General features: G+C 46.7%; 1 protein-coding gene across 2 annotated transcripts in view; it reads right to left on the bottom strand.

Annotated features, from left to right (window-relative positions):
• The window catches only part of stxbp4 (syntaxin binding protein 4), a 40,103-nt gene that overhangs the window by 10,470 nt on the left and 9,656 nt on the right, over positions 1 to 19,977 (bottom strand). For both annotated transcript variants that reach the window (XM_085434200.1, XM_085434199.1), the window contains exons 7-19: positions 19,652 to 19,784; positions 19,228 to 19,334; positions 18,619 to 18,844; positions 18,143 to 18,224; positions 16,446 to 16,525; positions 15,950 to 16,046; positions 14,982 to 15,106; positions 13,878 to 13,967; positions 13,717 to 13,782; positions 5,261 to 5,440; positions 3,975 to 4,091; positions 3,524 to 3,573; positions 103 to 239 (exon numbers count right to left, since the gene is read on the bottom strand). In XM_085434200.1, the coding sequence (XP_085290326.1) occupies positions 103 to 239; positions 3,524 to 3,573; positions 3,975 to 4,091; positions 5,261 to 5,440; positions 13,717 to 13,782; positions 13,878 to 13,967; positions 14,982 to 15,106; positions 15,950 to 16,046; positions 16,446 to 16,525; positions 18,143 to 18,224; positions 18,619 to 18,844; positions 19,228 to 19,334; positions 19,652 to 19,784 (1,490 nt within the window). The remainder of the gene's footprint in view (positions 1 to 102; positions 240 to 3,523; positions 3,574 to 3,974; positions 4,092 to 5,260; positions 5,441 to 13,716; positions 13,783 to 13,877; positions 13,968 to 14,981; positions 15,107 to 15,949; positions 16,047 to 16,445; positions 16,526 to 18,142; positions 18,225 to 18,618; positions 18,845 to 19,227; positions 19,335 to 19,651; positions 19,785 to 19,977) is intronic.

Genomic DNA, 19,977 nt, shown 5'->3' with positions numbered 1-19,977 from the left:
CGGGTCGACGGGATTGTTTGTTTCGGCTTCATGCGGGGCGGCACACACAGACAGGAAGAGCAGGAGGAGGAGGACATGCAGACCGGCGCTGAGATCACTTACAGTCGACATCCAGGATGGCTCTGACAGTCCGAGTGAGCTCCTGCGCCTCCTGGGCGAGTGTGGCCGCCGTCCACGGGCTTTTCTTGTAGCGGGCAGCGAGACCTTGAGACGACGCCCCGACTTTGACATCTCCGGAGCTGCAAACAGAGACAAGGATGAGTCAGAGGTGAAGTAACACAACGATCACTAACTCGGTCTGAGAGGACCTTGGTGGAGGTCGTCTGCAGCTGCGGAGCTCACAGAGGTCCTTTCATAACAAAATCTCAGGACAGAAAGCCCAGAGAATGTCCCAAACAAACGACGAAGCCTCGGCAGGTCGTCCTCGCTGAGAGCACTGTGTTGCTTCAGGCTTCAAATACTTGGTTCGTTGAGTCGAGGGTGAAATGATTGGTTGTGTGATTGGCTGATCAGAGTCCCAGCATAGACTAAAACACAAACCAGCTGCTACCTTCTTCTTTTTCTCCGGCTTATTTCAGGTTTTATTCTGATATTTACTCTGATTTTCTAAGAAAACTCACTGACAGCAGATAAAAAAACAAACTCAGTTTTCCTTCAATGCAAAAAGTTTTGATTGTAAAAGAAAAGATTAAACTTCACAAGCTGCAGGTTGTTTTCTCCCTGAGATCGCTGATCATGAGGAACTGACAGATCTGACCAGACAAAAGAAGCTGCACAGGTTTTGTATTAAATACATTTCAGGTATTTTCATTATTTTCTGGCACATTTAGGATTTCAGCTGAAAGCAGGACATCCATCCCAACTGTTTCGTTGCTCATACCGAGGCTACTAGCTTGTAGGTGGCTCTCAGCCCTACTTTAGCATTAGCTTCTTTTGAACGTCCATGTCAGCTGTGTGAAGGTGATTCAAGCGCCTCATCTGGTTTGTTGTTACGGACGTTTCCATGGTGTTTCCTCCCGTTTAGCGAATGTTCTCTTTACTGACAGCGAGGAGCTTCCACGCTAACAGCGTGTTAGCATGTAGTTGTAAGTGTGTGACTTTTTACCTGCACTGCTGTGTGTGTGCTCAATATCAGACGTACGTGAGGCTGACCGAGTGGTGACCAATCAGGACAGATTCTGGTCCCGGTCGGTTGATCGGTGCACTCTTCAAACCCTGCAGACGCTGTGTGGACCAAACCGTCAGGTCACTTCCTGCCGTCTCACAGCGCTCTACTATCCTCCCCCCAGTATGAACCTGCTCCTCCGTCCTCAGGGACATTTCTTTCTGTCAGTACTGTGGCGCTGATGACTAACGACCTTAATAAGACTGATATTCATGATTCAGAAAGCCACTGAGTCGGCATCAATGAGCCTTTATTTCTGACTCAAGCCTCACGCCTGCGTCTCTGAACGCACTCACAGAGGTGCCGGCTGACATTTTAGCTGCCTGGTGGCCCAGAAACAACCAGACAGGTGAATAAAAGGAAAGGCAGGGCCCGGTGGGGGGGTCCCACGGTTATGAAAGACGAGTGGAGGTGTCCCTCTGACCTGGACTGAAATAAAAGGAAGCAGGCAGGAGGTGTCCGAGCTGATAACCTGACCGAGTGACCCGATTCACTGAATCAGAGTTACACAAGCAGCCAGAAGGAGCCGAGGAAACCACGATGAGGAGGTGATAAGAGGAAAACAGAGAGAGGAGGCAGGAGAAATCGAATAAACACTGAAGAAGAAGAAGAAGAAGAAGAAGAAGAAGAAGAGCTGGGGGGTTAAATTAACGCTGAGAGGATAAGAAAAGGAAAGATGACAGTAATAAAGGGCACAAGGTAAGATGAAAGACAGCAAAGAAGGAAAGATAGAAAGAGAAATGGAACAAAAAAAATTAGAAAGACAAAGACTTAAGGAAAGTCAGAAATAAGGAAAATGGAAAGGAAGGAAAGATGGAGACTGATGGATGGAAATAAGGAGTGAGAGGAGGAGAAATCTGCAGAAAGAAAGGTTGTGAGGAAGGAGAGTTAAAATAGAAAAGACACGTACAAGATGAAAAAGGAAAGAACAAAAAAAAATAGAGGAAAAGGAAGGATAAAAGAATGGAAAGGATAATATGAGGAAGGAGAGAGGAAACAAGGATGAGAGTTAGAAAAACGAGGAAATTAGATCAGGAAGTGCTGTAACGTGTGACCTACTCTTCTTTGTTGGTGTCTTTGTGGAAGTTGATCAGATGATTGTTGATAACGAGCACAGAGTGACCTCACACACGCTCCTCATTTCATAACGCCGCCATCTCACCGCCGCTCACTGCGGGCGACCATTAACAGGAAGTAACTGCTGTCCTACCTGCACTGAAGTGGGTCAAGCTGGACTGCTGAGTGTGAGAGTGTGTGAGAGAGAGTGTGTGTGTGTGTGTGTGTAACCTGGGCTAATGGGCTCTGCTCTCAGCTGGATCATTACGTGACAGACTGAGGTGTCGGGGTCGCAGTCACAGTCTATTCACACACAGACACACACACACACGCACACAGTAACCTGTAAACACACATTATTACATATACTGTGCACACACACGTGAGCTGTCCTGACGGGTCAAACTGAGCCGTGTGTTTGAAACTTGGTGAACTCAAGTTTCTCTTTCCACTGTACCACCCTGTTCAGGTAGGGACACACACACACACACACACACACACACACACACACACTGATGTAAATTCACACACACAGTAATGAAACATACAGATGAAGGCTGCTTGTTTCTATAGCGACCGCTTTACCAGCTCACACTGAGCAGATTGACTCGTTAGGATGGCCACCGCGTCGCTAACGAACAGCAGGCTCTCAATTATCATCGAACACACAGGTTTGTGATTCAGCTGTCTTTGTGGGCACCCTGAGGACCATAATAATAATAATAATAATGATAATAATAATGATGATGATGCACTCTCAGGCTCTGTATAAGCCCATCTCAAGCAATGACAGCAGAAAGTCAATAAGATTCAGCAACTTTAATGTCAAAATAACCGATGAGAGAAACCAGGTGAGCAGAGGAAGTGATCAGCTGGTTGCTGGTCGTGGCTGATGGTTTGTCCTTAATGGACTTTCCAGGATGTGGTTGCCAAGGTAACCCTCTAACCTATTTAACATCTCCTCATATGTCTGTCAACAGCTTCTTAATCGCTCGCCACCTGTTAACTTCACATTGCCATTGACTCGTTGTCACTGACTCTCTGTGCTCTGGTCAGCACGTCACTGCAAACCTGCTGCACATTTACAGCATTACAGTTAGTACTGCACATACTGCAGTACATTAACATACACTACTCTTTTACCCATAGAGTTTACTGCAGTACTTTTGCTATAGTAAATTTACTGAATACTAACAGTGAAGTCCTTTATCACACTGAGGACCTCACAAGGTGAAACATTTACAATGATTCTCACAAGAATATATTTACAAGAACACACACACACACACACACACACTCTACCTGTAGCTCTTTGGGGGGCCGTGACTTTCGAGTAGGAACTCCTGAACATTCTGCAGAAACAAACAAACAAAAAAGAAGGTTGTTTGTTTTCTTCTTTGTCTTTTATTTTGTTTTCCAGCTGCACCAAAAACTTATTTCATAAACAGAAATAATCCTGCTGAAAACATCTTTTCATGTAAAACGTCTCCTCGGTATGAGAGTTATCTGAAGGCCATTATTTTCTCTGTCGACAGTCAACACTGATGAAAGGATCTGATTTCAAACCCTCAGCAGCAGCGAGCACATCTCTTACTTCTCACTCTGTGATCTCCACTCAAACCTCATCTGCTTTTAAAGATGACCTTTGCCATTTGGGTCAATGGGAGTCTTTCCCCTACAAACAATGACTGTGAATGAAACTATTTTTGAAAGTGTTGCTGTATCGTGATGTCTGAAAGCTGAAAAGTTTTACCTCCACAAAGCTCAGCAGTTTTCCCGTTGACATCTCGAAACCCTTTTTGGCCGCCTCGCTCTTCCGCAGCTGACACTCCAGGACGGCCGCTCTCTTCTTCAGCTCGTCCGTCTCCTCCTGAGATCAAAAACATTCAGGTTCTGGACATTTATGATCTTCGTCTCCTGTGCACTTCCTGTTTCACATCTCGTCCTTTAAAGAAAGTAGTCCTTACTTCCTGCCCACAGTTTTTCCCACTGTGATTACCTGCTGAGCTACCCCCCTCGGGTGTCACCGCTTCCTCCCTGTCTGTTTAAATACTTTTGCATCAAGCTTCTCTTCAGTAAAACAAAAAGCTCATTTTTGGCTCCTGTTTCTGCTTTAACTGTAACTGGCTGTTACACGTCCAACCTTTTCAGTTCCCTTTCTCAGCGCTTTTTAAAACGATCATAAATATGTTAAATTAAAAGCAGTGGAGCCGGCGACCCTGAAACAGGTCATTTAACTGTAAATTAGTGTTCGATGAACTGGTTCACGGAGACTAAAGCAGACACCACAAACACAGACAGGAGCCAAAGAGGCCAAACATCTTACAAAAGTCTCATTTCCTGTGCTTGTCTTTGGTGCGTGACCAGTAAAAGCTGTTAATAAAAAGGAGGAGTGTTTGCATGCAGTCGTGCTCTGGCGTTTGGACAAAAGCTCTTTGTTTCCAGTGTGAGCACTTTTGTTTCTTTCTGCAGACTTTTGTTTTGTGCCGATGGCTCAGAGAAACAACGCTGAGCGGATTTCTGCAAAGCCTACGTCAGAGAGGGAAGCGGCTCTGTCACCAAATACACCTGACCCACATTCAGGCCTGAAGACGAAACCAGGACCTGGAGCAGCAATAACCCGGCACCAAAAAGCCTGTATTTTTAATATTCCCCTTTCATTGTTCCCGTGTTGAGAGACAGAAGCCCAGGCTGCAAACATGCTGCACTAAAGTAATAGAAAAACCATTACATGACAGAAAGGTTGCTGTTTTTTCACTATCATCATAGAAATGTTTGATTTTACGATGACTCAGCGACGATCTTTGTGGTCTTGGGTCAATGGGTTTGCTTGGTGGCTGGTTGGACGGTGCAGTCAGCTGCCTTCCTGCTTCCTCATCCTTCCAGTTTTATAAATGTGCCACATAACTGAAGCTGAAAATGGTTTCACACATAATCTAGAGAAATAAAAGTACTTAGCTGACCGGGACTCTGCGGTAATCGTCAGAGAGCAGCTCTGCTCGGTGCCTACCGTGAACTGATCCATGTGGTGTGAGTCACCTTGTTGGCTGGTGCCTGGTGCTCCATCCTCTGAGTCTTCAGCTCTGCGATCTCAGCCTCCAGCAGGTGGATCACCTCCTCGTAGTCCATCTCCATCCCTCTGGCCTGCTTCTGGGCTGCCTCAGCCAGCTGGATTCGAGTCCTCAGAGCTCGGCTCTCCTCCGCGCTGTGTTTCACTTCCTGTCAGAAAGAGTGGAGGAAGAGGAGAGGGGGAGGATGGGGTAGAAGAAGAACCTGAGGGATTACTCAGTAGACTTTCAGTGGTGCTTTCAGGCCCTGCTCAGTGCTTTTGAGAGGCCTCCCAGGTGGTCGTGCCATGATTTGGGATTCGTGGTGTCAGGATGAGTTAGTGTGATGAGGCTCTTTGCTGTGGCCTCGGGGACGTTTCTCTGAATCAGCAGGCTGTGCAGTCGAGTCCCAGCAGGCCTGTCAGCGCTCAGCATACCTCTGTCTGTGATAAGGTTACCTACGGTTGGAGAGCAGCGTTATCATCAGAACAATAAAACAAACCTCCGTCTGGTGACAAAGATCGATCAAACTGTTGATGAACGCTCACGGCACTAAACCTTTATCTTGATTTTTACCAGCAGCTGACACCATGAATTGATCAGGAAAATGTGAAAGAGGTGAGCAAGGAATTTCTCACTGACATTAACCCCATCGTTAGAAATAATGCAGGTTTGAAGCACGTAATCATCGGCTTCACTTTGAGATCTGTAGGCTACAGCCAAGATCCAAAAGCCATGAAATCCAAGTAAACTAGCAGTGAACAGGAGAACGATAGAAACTCCAAAACAGGAAAGACTCCTTAGAAAGTCAGACTAAAGGACCAGATGAAGTCGAGACAAAATGAGGAGCAGAAAAATGGTTTTCAGTGTCTTTAAACTGACTTTAATGTGCACTCATTTTTATAAAACTAGGTTAAAATAAACCTCTAATCATTTAAAACAACACTGACACTTATAAACGTTCCACAAATGCAGTTTATGAGATGCTAATTCATTTTATTTATTTCACATCAACAGTCGGCTCAGGGCGCACTTTATTGTAAGCTAAAACCCCTATAGTAACACAGATAATCAGACAACCCCTGTGAGCAAGCACTTTGGCGACAGTGGGAAGGAAAAACTCCCTTTGAACAGGAAGAAACCTCCTGCAGAACCAGGCAGGAAAGCAGTCCTACATATTTGTGCATGAACTGCACTGAAGAACGTTTCCTGATCAAGGTCCCTCACAGTGTTACCAGAGGCCGATGACCATGCCCTCCAGAGTGAGCAGAATCTACCAGCCGTCAGCATCAGTAGACGTCATCCTCTGAGGACCATGAATGCCATTATAACATTTCATGACGGTGCATTGACCAGGTGATATTTCAGTGAGCACTGCAGTCGCTGTTAAGACTCAGACGTCTCTGTGCAGTCACACCGTCAGCATGAGTAATGCTTGAGCTAAAAATAAAACGACAGGTCATCGTCGCTTTTTGGCAGGTTGTTGTTGTTGGTGGAGTTTTTCTCGGAATGAGCTCTTATTGTTTGATTGTGTGATTTAAGAGCGCGGCCGGGCCCGACTGACTGGCTGGCGCTCTCTTACGTAACAATGCTGGAACAAAAACAAGACACAGAGCTTACTTCATGTCCTCGTCTCACTCCTGGCTCATTATTTTTCAAAACGTCAGCACTGTGCCCGATCTGAACTCTGCAAAAACCACAAAGCCACATTCAGTCAGGTCAAAGTGAACAAGGCTGGGCTCTGTGGACCAGCAGCATTTTAAACACACACCTTTCACCAGCTCAGAGTGACGCTGACATGCTGCTCTGCAAACAAACATTTTTACTCCTGTGTCAAACAGAGTGTGAACGACAGCCGTGTAACAATGAGTCACCGATGTGTCTAAACCTGTTCGTTTCTCTACAGAATCAAAGCACAACAAATGCTGTCTCAATTTTAGTCATATTTCAGTTGCAGCTGGCAGCTTTTCATTCACAGTGAAGCCCAAACTCTTCGCCCACTTATCCACCTCCTGCAGCCATAGCTGGACTGGCCATCGGCCCACCGGGCATTTGCTCGGTGATTTGATTTTTTGTTTTTATGGGCCGATGATTTTTTATTTTATTTTATTTTTTTATAACAGTATAAACAGTGAAAGGTGGTGTATTGGCCAGATGCTGGCAGATGTGTAAAAACAACTCAGTTGTTTGGTGGTGGCTGTGGCGGAGCTTCCACAGAGGCCAGCAGGTGGATGAAGGGAGGGGAGGCAGGAGGAGCAGAGCCCCGAGGCGGTGAACTGAACTCCAGGTAAGAAGTTATGAGCTGCAGTCTATCTGGGTCAGATATGAACCAAGTTTAGTTTATTTTCGTTGTGCTGACTTTTTACAGTCAGTTACAATAACTCGTACTGCTACTAGCTAGCATGACGGAGTTTCTATACAGCTGGGTGGTGCTATGATGTTACTGATAGTGAACTTTATTTTATTCATAAGTTAGTAGCTGCCAACCGTCCCGTAAAAAGACGGAATCGTCTGGTATTCAGAGAAAATATTACACATTTCGTTTTGAGGTGAAAAGGAACAGTTTGTCCCAGACTTCAGCTACAATGAAAAAGACACAAAGCTGGATTTATTCTGTGTCTTTACGCTGCAGCTGCCTCTTCTTCTCTCATTCTCTCCCCTCTCTCTCCTGTTTCTACTTCAATCATGAAACTGATCAGTGATCAGCTGATCGGCTCTCTTGTTTGTTTATCGTCCACTTTGCGCCAGAAAGAAGAAACCAGCGGATGTCGCGCTAAACAACAGCAGCACGTTTAAGCTTGATCAGCTGTTGTTAGAATGTATTTAATATTAGTTTCTAGTATCAGCTGATGTTTGCTGGAGCCACAGCTGTAAAGCTGCTGGTCATGATGTGGTTTGGATATGTGGTGAGAGGGAAACATGAAGATGAAACCAGGAGATGTCCTTACTGAATCATCAGAGCTGTGATGGAGAAACAGGTTTACCTTTTAGGTGACATGGATGAGTTGAAGTTATGATCTGTTTCTGAGAGACAAATAACACCAGGATCCTTTTCTAAGCAGCTGACAGCTGGTAACTGTGCAGGGGCGGGTCTAGCAAAGTGTTGCCAGGGGGCAGGTAGGGCATTAACAGGGAGAGGGGGGCACAAAGAAATACTTTCTTATTCTCATTTAAAATGTCTAGCTTTTATTAAATAATTATCTGAATCTTACAACCAAAGTTTTTATCTGATGTACAACATATAGAAATCATACATATACCAACAAGACTGTACATCACCGTCACCACAGCGTTTGCTTTCATTCAAAGGCTTTATGGTTTTTCCTGTAATACCTGGTGGGCTGGTCTCTAGTCAAAATGCCCGGGCCGATTTTTTGTCCCAGTCCAGCCCTGCCTGCAGCTCTAAGAGCGAGATACGAGTAAGAGCTCACAGACCAGCTAAAGCACATCATTTCCTGCCCCAAGGCCAGTTGGACAACCACCACACCAACGAGGCACCCGGGAGGAACCCTGGTCAGACACCCAAACCACCTCCACTGACTGAAGTCCCAGAAATCCAAGCTACACCCTTCAGAGGAAGCTTGTATGTCACTGCTCTCAGCTTGTTGCTATAGGTGCAGAGTGCGCAGGCATCACCCCAACACTCGCCCGGGAAACCCCGAGACACTTAACCATTGCCAGAGTGGGCGCTCCACCTCTTCATGCTGACCACCGTGGCCTCAGACTTGGATGAAAACCATGAGAAATTTGGAGCTCCATGTTCGATAAAGCAAACAGGAGCACGTCACAACTCAAGCTATGCAGATGAATAAAAGCACTACAGGCCAGAGGGAAATATGTGCTGGCATACGGGCCCAGCTGGGCTTTGACCCCATGTGATCTTTGATGCAGAGGGAGAGCCAGTCTGTAGCGTGGAGGTTATGTAACTCTCAGGGCAGTGAAACAGACACCAGCAATAATTAGACACTCATAACTGGAAGCAACCACTCCCAGTACAGTTGGCACACTGGCAGCCAATAACCTGTAACCCTGCAGCGCTGAAATAAACATTGCACGGTAAACTGATCTTTGGTGGCACTAACAGATCAGAGTGAACACTGAGTTTTGTCACAACACTCAGTGCAACACGAACCAGGAAAGAAACACTGCAAGATTTCACCGAGGAGCATGCAAAACACCACGGGGGCCCAAAACTCCCCCTCATGTAAAGATACTCATGCAGGCAAAAAAGAAATATATTTATCTGCTATAATGAGAACAAATTGTCTGAAACTGAGGGTTTACTGAGCTCTGAGTGCCTGAGATCACACACACACACACACACACACACACACACACACACACACACACACACACACACACACACACACACACACACACACACACTCGAGGCAAAGAGGAAGCAGACTGGGGAGAATTTGGCAGCTCTCATCCTCCTGCTGCGACATCATATGCAGTGGAAGCTAACAGAACACACATGAAGTAAATGCAATGATTTATGAACAAGATTCTGAAATGCTGGACACACACACACACACACACACACACACACACACACACACACACACACTCACACACACACACACACACACACACACACACACACACACACTCACACACACACACACACACACACACACACACACACGCGCGCGCACACACATAGTGTGTGTCATCCATCTGTTACCTCCAATTTTCTCTAGTAATTAAAAAATCTGCAAACTGCCGTTTCAAGAATGAGGTTTATGTTCATGTCCACCACTCCAGCTCTGTGGGGACCAATCTCAGGTTTTAACCTTTGGAGCGAGGACATTAATGGAAAGTAGGGACATCAAGCAAAAGTAATGAATTGTTTTTTTTTTGTTGAATGGGGAAAGTTTTTTGGAAACTTTGAAAAAATGTCTTACTGGGAGACTTCAACGCTTATCTGGTCAACAACAGTGAGACATGGAGGGGCGTGACTGGGAGGAATGGCCTCCCAGGTCTGAACCCCAGTGGTGTTCTGGTACTGGATTCCCGTGCAAACCACAGTTTGTCCATAAAAACACCATGTTCAAACATAAAGGTGTCCATAAGTGCTTGTGGCACCAGGACACCCTAGGCAGCAGGTCAATTTTGAGATCGTATCATCATATCTGATTGCGATGGAAGGTGCCTGAACATGTGAGCACCTTTCCCATAAACACCTACTCGGATCGACTCACCACAGCTCAACTCAGATCGAGTGATTTTACATTGCATACGACACGAACGCTACAACAAAGGTGGACATTGAGGCAAGAATATACCTGCTGCTCGGTCTGTGGCTTTTCGCCAGACTTGGGGACCATAGCGTCGTTTCTTGGAGCCATTTCCCTCATTGCGTCGTTTCAAAAATGGCAGTTTTGATTTTCATGAACGAGATGCTCTCATGACTTATTGAGTGAAAACTGTGGTGAACCGAGGAAAGTCAGTCCGAGTAGGGGAGACATGGGGACATTGAGTCTGAATGGACCGTGGTCAGCACCTACACTACTGAAGCTGCTGCACTGCGCTACGGCTACAAGGAGGTTGGTGCCTGTCATGGTGGTAACCCCCTCACAGGTGAGGGGAACGGCTGAAGAAGAAGCACTATCCCGCTGGGATACCCTGTGGGACTTTGGAGGCAGCCAATAGGTGCCAGCATGGCTGTGGACGTTTTAGGGCTGTAATGGTTGACACGCCTCTACAATATTGTGTGGAGATCAGGAGTGGTACCTCTGGATTGGCAGGCTGGGGTGGTGATCTTTAAGAAGTGGGACTGGAGGGTGTGTTCCATCTATAGGGGGATCACACACTTCTTTACCTGCCACTCCTTCAGTATATGAATAGTTACCTAAAATGAAACAACAGTGATAACTTTAAACTTTGTCACAACTGCAAAGGTCACGTACATCGACTTAATTCAGCACATTACCTTCACACAGGAGCTTCCAGGACTGAAATATAAACCCAACGTGGAATTACTCAAAAAAACTGCAGTTCCTCTGATGGCCACTTGAGTCTCCAACAACCCAGAGAGCAAGTGTCGGTCCACGCTCACTTTTATATATGGTCCAAATAACAACATTATTACTGCCAAAAGGCTAACGAGACCAAAACCAGTGGGTGATGTCATGGTGACTACATCCATCTTTTATATACAGGCCATGCTTCACTCGCTGCCCTCATCATAAAGAACATAATTACTGGGTTTTCTTTACATGAAACCACGGTCCACGGGCAGGGTGACAACATCGCTGTGCATGAATGTCCTCGTTTAATAATGGAGTCCAACAGGAATGCAAGTCTTTTCTTTACTTTGTGCCTCTGGAGGACATCATTTACTGTAATTTGTGCTGCACAGTAGCGCGACACGCTGTCCAACAACACAGCACAAGTGTGACCATCAGAGCAGAGTGGCTCAGAACTGGGACACACTGGCTGGTAAAATTAGACTCCTGGATGGTTTCCAGTGTAGAGTGTCCACTAAGTGTGGAGATGAGGTGTGAGTGTGTCTGTGTGTGTGTCTGTGTGTGTGTGGTGTATGGTTTGGTAACTAATGGATCCCAGCGTGAGCTCTCTTCCCTCCAGCTGTGGCTTCAGGGGGGCCCGAGGGGCTCTGAGAGCCCCCCCCCCCGTCTTAAAGGCTGACTTCCATCTCTAATGAAGGAGCATGTCAGCCCGCTCTCCTCCGCCCGCCTGCTCGCTCCCCAGAAAAGGCAGCATAATGGAAGAAAAATCCCTCGCTGTGCACAAGCTGTACAGCCTGGCAGCGCGCGGCGGAACAAAAGAGCAGCGGCCGGTCCCGCTTCTACCCAGACCAAAGGTTTTTGTGCTCCCTGAGAAACAACACTCACATTTGCACCGACGGCTGCTTCCTGCTTTGTTTGACTGTTATGTAATAATAACATAACTTCTCCATCTCGAAGCTGGAGGCTGCGCTGAAAGCTGTGGCAGAGCCGTTAAAATGCCACGCTCAGACAAAGGATATTAAAAGCACTTCAGCTTATTCAGGAGCACCAACGACTCACACCTCCAACGACTTTTACTGACAAGCAAACACAGTTTCCGAAACAGGCGGAACCTGGATCAGATTATAATAATAACAATAATGATGTCCAGGTGATTTATCTGCATGCAAACACAGTGTGAGTGTGGAAGGCTAAGTGACTCCAGCCTGGAAACCTGATCAAATCCTCCCTCAGACGATTAAAGGCTGTCAGGTTAATTCAGCTGTGCAGGTTTGTTAAATATGCAGGCAGCGCTGAAGCTGACAGTCGTGATCTGCGCCCTGATGTGACTGCAGGCAGCCAGGACATGTCTGAGCAGCTAACGTTGCTTAAAACCTGCTTTTATACCAGGACAGATGACAGAGACGCAAAGTAGACTTCAGAATATTTTAAAGTGTTCTTAGAGTTTGTGAGTTGATGCAGTGCCTCTGCACCTCAGGTGCACACTGAAGTGGTACTGCATTCCTTCTGATGGTCAGCAGGGGGCGTTTCCCCTGGATGTTCATTAGCATGGTCAAAGTTTCTAATAATGAAGCCACTGGATGAACAGACTGCTCTGACACTCAGTTCCACACAGTGTTTTTACTCTTTTAACTGTATGATGTCATAGATGGGAGATATCCCAGGACCCACCCATTAGCGTTTTGTTCACAATGGGCGGGGCTAAAATAACCTGTTTCAGACAGAGGATGAACTGAGGGCCTGCACCAAGGCCCAGAATCACATAAGGAATGATTATTATGAACTGTGTGTCATGCAAAGCTGCTCTGGCAGAGTCCAAGAAGAAAAAGGTTTCACTATGAAAAAGCAAAGAATAGAAAAAGTCCAATGTCTGCAAACCTGCCAACACTCGGCGAGAAGCTAAAGGCGCGACTGCAGAGCAGGAAGTGAACGCTCAGCTCTGCATCCTCCTCATTTCTGCTCCTTGGGTCTGAAACTCAGGTAAGGAAACGCCCCACCGGCCTTTGTTGTTATGGTGCACTTGTCGGCTAAATGTAGATATTGATTGATTTATGCAACCGAGCGGGAGCGAGAGAGGCCGAGACCCTTCAGCTCTGAATCACAACAAACACAATGTGGGGAGGAGGAGGAGGAGGAGGAGGAGGAGCTATTCTAGAGCCCAAAATAAAAACAGATTCACCACGGGGCTCACAGTCCTCCCACACACACACACACACACACACACACACACACACACACACACACACACACACACACACACAAGCTCTTTATCATCACACCTGCAGGTCGGTTTGTGTGTGTGTGTGTGTGTGTGTGTGTGTGTGTATGAAGGGCTCCACCTGCTGATCACACCTCGTCTCACACACACTCCTGACTCCAGCATCCACCACAGCCACTGACCAACACATGACCTGTGTATGACTTCCTGTTTTCACACACGTGCGCAGGTCGGATGAGTGCAGCAGGCGTGACTCACCTGTTTGACCTTGCTGAGCTCCTCCTCCATCTGATGGTGGACTCTCTGAGACTCGACCAGCTGCTCCTGCAGATCAGAACCGACACTTTAGAATATTTACTGAAGCCCACTTTTCTTTGGATATGATTGAATTCTACAAAATGACTCAGGCGTGAGTCTACCTGCAGCCTCTTGATCTCCCTCAGAGCCTCGATGTGCTCCTTCCTGAGCCGCTCCATCTCCTCCAGGTCCTCTGAGTCCGACAGTGACGGCTGCACAAACACACAAACACATCAGAAACATCTGCGACAGAGAACGATTCGTTAGCATCTCGTTAGCGTGAGTGTCAGGCTGAAAGTGCCGTAAATGATGAAGAGCGAGTGAAAGCAGCACATTGAGGCTTGTGTGACGATGACCTGAACATTAATCACACCTGTATCCTCTCACAGGTGCAGCTGCTGCTGCTCTCAAGTCCACCGAACCTGTGTGACCCTGTGTGACCCTGTGTGACCCCAGCACAGCTCTGCTGATAGGACCCTCCTGTTCAATGGCAGCGTCCACAGTGGAGTGGACGTGGAGTCATCACGTGCTCCTGTTCACTTAAACCTGGATGATCCTCAGTCTGATGAATCCAGGTGATCTCAGAAAACCACCGGAGGCAGCAGTGAGTCCCCATTGACTCCCATATTAAAACTTTACAGCAGTGTTTGTTCTGTTGGAGACTTTGGGAGCATTGTTAATGACATCATCTGATGACATCATCACTCATACTGTACTAACAGACGTATAAATAAAGCGACTGCTCACCATGTCCACGTTTTTATTTTGCTTATAACCAGCAAAGTAAAACTGGAGCTTAAAGGTCACTTTTTTATTCTAATAAACAATAAAATGAAAAGATAAAAATAAAGAAGCAGAATCGATCCCGTTAGAAACGCCGCACAGGCAGCATCATTCCCACCTACACCTTCTCCAGGTGTTCCCTGCTCTGTTGCTGTGACCGCCTCCACCATCTCCGTGCTGTGACTGACACTGATGACCCCCCCACACCCCCCACATACTTTAACATACTGTAATATTCTACAAACACTGTCTGCACTGCAAAACTGAAAACTGTGTTAGTACTCTGTTGTGCTTTTCCTGAAGGCTGCATATACGTGCATACATACAGGATGAGTCACTCAGCATCTTTTCTATGAGTTTAAAGTAAATTACAGTTAAAAGTTGTTTATAAAGTTCAGTAACTGTGTGACATCAGGCGTGTGCGCTGTGCTGCACGCTCCTACCCTCGGGTCGCTGGGCGACTCCAGCAAGCTGAACAGGTCGTCGGACGTGAAGCGAGACCCGGGCTGCGTGACGCCCAGCTCCTCCAGCTGAGGCTTGAACAGCTCCTTGATCAGGCTCTCGAAGTCTGGGAACAGAAAACAGACACGAGCGCTCAGCAGGAGGCAGAACGCCAACCCGAGCCTCTCTGAGGCCGAAGCAGCGACGAAACCTGCAGACCTGCGTCCTGCACTTGACTTTCATCTTCAACGCCACATCACCAAGCCTCCTTTAAACTGTGCAAATGGTGAATGAAAACACAATATGGATAATCTCTGAGCACAGTCAGCCATGTGACCACACCTTCTGTTTTTATTCTACGAACAGTGAGATTAATGGATCCCCTCTGTGTGTGATGGTGACGACCTGGCGGCTGCTCAGAAGAATTCAGTTCAAACAGCTGCTCCAACAGCAGCAACAGTTTCTACGTTTCAACTCTGATGTCCAGCAGCAGACAAAGACATTTTATTCTTTCTACTGAAGCTCTCTGCTTTTCCTTCACTTTTTCAAACAGTGCAGTAAAACCCACAAAGCAGAATAAAAGCTCTGAGTTAACGCAAGTGAGCAGAAAGTGTGCAAAGCTCGAGTCGCTGCGACGTCAGAAGAATCGAGTCCCAGTTTCCCAGGTGAAACCGCCGAGGGCACAAAGGAGGGAAGGAGGTGAGTAAAGCCGAACGCAGGAGAAACAAAACTCCAGCTAAAAACATCCAACAAGGACACAGCAGGAAACCTCCTGACTGCTGGAGACCAACATGGTCCAAACACAGCAGCACAGTCATCAGTTTACCTCAGAGCTGCGCTTAAAACCTTCAATCATGAAAAGAAACAAGAGCTAAATACAAATAAAAGTACATGATGTCCTGCACAGGTGTGAGGATGAGGGACACCTGCAGGAGGACAGCCACAGGTGAGCTGAGCGATGATGTTTTACCTGTGAAGGCCACCGTCCCAGCCGGATCAGCTCGCAGTCTGGACCGGAGCGTCTGCCGCTGAGTGTCGGAGGGCTTCAGGCCAATCAGCTCCAGAGCCTGGACACAACCACACACACAGATCGATACACAGCTCACATGGTGCAAACACACACTGACAAACAGCCGCTGACCAATGAGAAGAGAGTATCGGCTCATGAATTGGTTCAGCTGACACTGTTGTGTCGTGATGAAGTACACAAACACATTTTGTGTTTTGTTTGGATTTGGGAACAAAAAGGTTTTTCCTCGGTTCCCATGAAGCTGAATGATGTTCGTGGCGTTCCCGTCAGCGTGCAGGGAAATCATCACCTCATGCTGTCGCACTGAGGACTCGATAGTTTCTGTGCAGATTTACGTGTTTGGTTTTTTTCTTGCCTCCTGGTTGGTTCATCCTGCTGATTCTGCTGTTTCAACGTCAGCGTGAAGCGTTCAAAGGTGCGACTCACAAACACTCACCTGCTCCAACCTTTCTATCTTGAGGCGGCAGCTGTCGCTGAGGGAGCTCTTCCTCTGAGGAGGCTGACTGCTCGGAGACTCTGGAAGCAGAGGAACACACACGGTTACTGCAAAGACACAAAACAACTACAAACAACAAATGCTGATGAAACACACACACAGAAAACAGGGAGAGAATGACACGAAACACGTAACAGTCCACAAAGACACAAAAGAAAACTCAAAAACGGAATAAAAATACACAAAATATCCACAAATCAACTACAAAATGATGCAAAATGACCAGAAATTGTGACAGAGAGATGCAACAATCACAAAATGTTCAAAAATAATTACAAAAAATATTTAAATAAACAACATGAATGAACCATGAGGAGCCAACGAGTATAAGAATCACGTTTACCACCACATAACCACAAAACCAGGAAATTTGAATTTGAAACGATCGTGTAACACCATTCATCGATACAAATTTAAAGGTCGGTGCACTTAAACGAGGAGGTAACAATCTCAAAGAAATCATGAAGTCACTTTAAATATTGAAAGAATTAATGAGATAGTAAGTAAATGTAAGTTCTGCCTAAATTCTGTGTATTTTACAGGAAAACAGACACGAATTTAAATCACTTTTTATTCACTGTGCAGTTTCATGGTAATTTTGCAGAAAACCATCTTCCTGCATCTTGTTCTCTCTGTGCTGCGGCTGTTTGATGGAGCAGGTTTTATGTTCTGTTGTCCTTTTCTTTTAGTCTTACTCACGACTTACATTTGTTACAGTTTCATTATTTTTATCATGAATTATTTCCTGTATAAACCTTTAAACATTTGTAGGTAAATATAATGAAATTGTAATTGTAAATCAAATACATTTGAATTCTGTTCATTGCAGAGGAGTTATGCCTCCTTTATGCCAGAACACAACCCTCCTGTGTCTCTGCAGGTGTTGTTACAGGTGTGTTAGCTCTGTGACCCTAGCAGCGTCTTCTTCAGCCTCAGACATCACCATGGAGACAGGTCGGACTGGTTTGCTGGGACAGCCTCAGGTCGTCCATCAGACAGAACATTTCCCACATGGACAAAGACCTCAGGCCTCCTCATGATCCCAGTGATGCTCCGCACCTCTTCAGCCAGTCACAGGCCAGACCTCCACTTACCTCACTTCCTCCTGTGACAGGAGGACGCATCATCTGCCCCCCAACCCGCCTTCCAGACATTTATTAACAGCTCACGGTGGCTCGTCTGTGAACACACATTTGCCTGCATATGTTCACATTCTCCTGATTCTGCTGTACCATTTCCTGATGTTGCAGATTTCCGTACTGCGTGAAATTCAGGTCTAAGCTACTTTATGCAAATCAGAGCTGTTGAGTATCTGGAAACTCTTCCACTAGGGGGGATACTCCCACTAGGTTTAAATCTGGGACTCTCCACCATTTGACCTTAGAACTGAAGAAGCTTCTCGGATGAGAGGTGAAACGTCTTCAAGCAACTTAAAGAAGTCCAGACGCTTTTCTTTGCAAGCTCCTTTGACTACGATGACCTGGATGACTGAGAACCTTCACAGACAAACTCTTCCAAGTTCCTAAAACTACTGAAAACCTGTGGTTTCCGTCCTGCATGGTGTTAAATGCTGTCACAAAGCTGCAGGTGAACAAAGTGAATAAACCACAGACGTTTCCTGAGCGGTGGATACGTACCGGGGTTCGTCTCAGGCAGGCTGTGACTCTCCGGAGGCGAGGACACACGTGTCTGCTCTGCTCTGCTCGGAGACACTCGCACCTGCTTTCACACATTAACATAGCATGTTAATGACTGTGTGTGTGTGTGTGTCAGATATGCTCACGTGTGACTCTGTTCTCACATTAAACTGACAGTTTAAATAAATGAAGTAACAACTAACACGTTGTCTGTAAATCTGTGCTCTCAGCTGTGGAGACGACACGTTTCTCCAGGCCGCGCTGAAGTACCTGCACAGACAGGCTATCAAAAACTGTCTAACAGACTCTTGTTAGTGCTGACTTTACACTCAGCGCCACCACCAGGCGGTTCTTTTGTTAAAGCGGTGCTGAGACGTCCTGCTTCCTCTCTAATCTAACTTTAAAGAAGGAGACCTCAAATCTGTGTCCTGTGTTTGTATAAACTTTTATGAGGCTCTCAGAGTCCACGCCCTGACCTGGGTGATGTTGACTGATGGCAGAGTCTCGCTGGCAGGGTTTCGGCTGGAGGTGATCTTGGTAACCACGGCCGGCTGCTGAGGCACGGTGCCCAGGACCGGGCCCCTTATCTGGGGTCCACCCCCACCACCAGACCCCTGCAGGGAGATGGGGCTGTGGGGCCCGCTGCTGGAGCTGGAGGACGACCTCCGCCTGATGAAGGCAATCTCCACGGTCGGGTCGGGTCTAGAACACAAGATGAGTCTGAGTTAAACGTCTGGATTTAACACTTAGAGTCCCCCGAGAGCAGCAGTGCCCAGCCTTCTACCTTTCTACCTTTAAAACCCGCCTTCCAGCCAAGGCGGGTTTTAAAGGTAGAAAAGCCAAATGGCTGCTCTCGGGGGACTCTAAGTGTTAAGTGATCAGAGACGACCTTCAGTTTATGTTTCTATTCAGTTTTTATTATTTACTAATATTTTCTATCTTATGGTTTCTGAATAGTAAACGATGCTGTATCTTTGAAAAGCACCTGAAACAACAGCAGCACACGAACAGCTGTGTCTTTATGTCCTTGCTGTGTACTATCCTGTCATTTGCACAATGTCTGTTCGGTATCAGGTGTGCTGTACCTGAGTTTGGTGCGTGTCAGGATGCCCCTGGCCTCCTCGTATGTCACTCCGATCAGCGACTCTTTGTTAATGGACACCAGCTGGTCCCCAACCTGCAGCCTGCCGTCCTGAAGCAGCACAGTCAGACAGGAGCAGTGAGACCGCGTGTTCAGCAGCATGCTCACATAAACACTATCAGTATAAGTTGGTATGATTATTATAGATGAGCATAACGCGAGTGCTGTAGTCTGGCCTTTTGCTGGCATGAAGTTGAGTCTGCTGAGGACTGACATGTCACCTTATCTGTTATCAACCCAGTGAATCTCCAGTGGATCATATCAGATGCATTTTTAGTGTCCGCTGTAGACACAGCGGGCTGCCCAGCGGGGTTCTCACTGAATCCAGAATGATCGGAATCAAACCACCGGACCACAAAGATGCTGACCTTCTGGCAGTCTCCTCCAGGCGCGATTTCCTGAATGAACACCATTGGTCCTTCGGGGCGGTTGGCTCCGCCCTTGATGATGAGCCCCAGGCCTGTTCCCTTGGCGACACATATCAACTGAATGACACTGTCACTGAGGACACAGAGAGAGAGGCGGCATGACAGAGAGATTAAAAAGCACGCTGTCATAATCTCTAACCCTCCTCCAGCTTCAAACTGCTGAAGAGGCTTTTCACTATTTTTAGTGGCTGCTGGTGTTTCCATGCAGCTGAATCATAGTTTATTATGTAACCGCCGTCCAATAACAAACTGCCTGGACTCCACTC

The sequence above is a fragment of the Copadichromis virginalis genome, linkage group LG16 (genome assembly GCF_057382275.1).
Source record: "Copadichromis virginalis isolate Kocher_CV1m ecotype Utaka linkage group LG16, C_Virginalis_male_GT1.1, whole genome shotgun sequence".
Lineage (NCBI taxonomy): Eukaryota > Metazoa > Chordata > Actinopteri > Cichliformes > Cichlidae > Copadichromis > Copadichromis virginalis.
The sequence above is the reverse complement of the archived record's forward strand: the minus strand, read 5'-3'. Positions and strand labels throughout refer to the sequence as shown.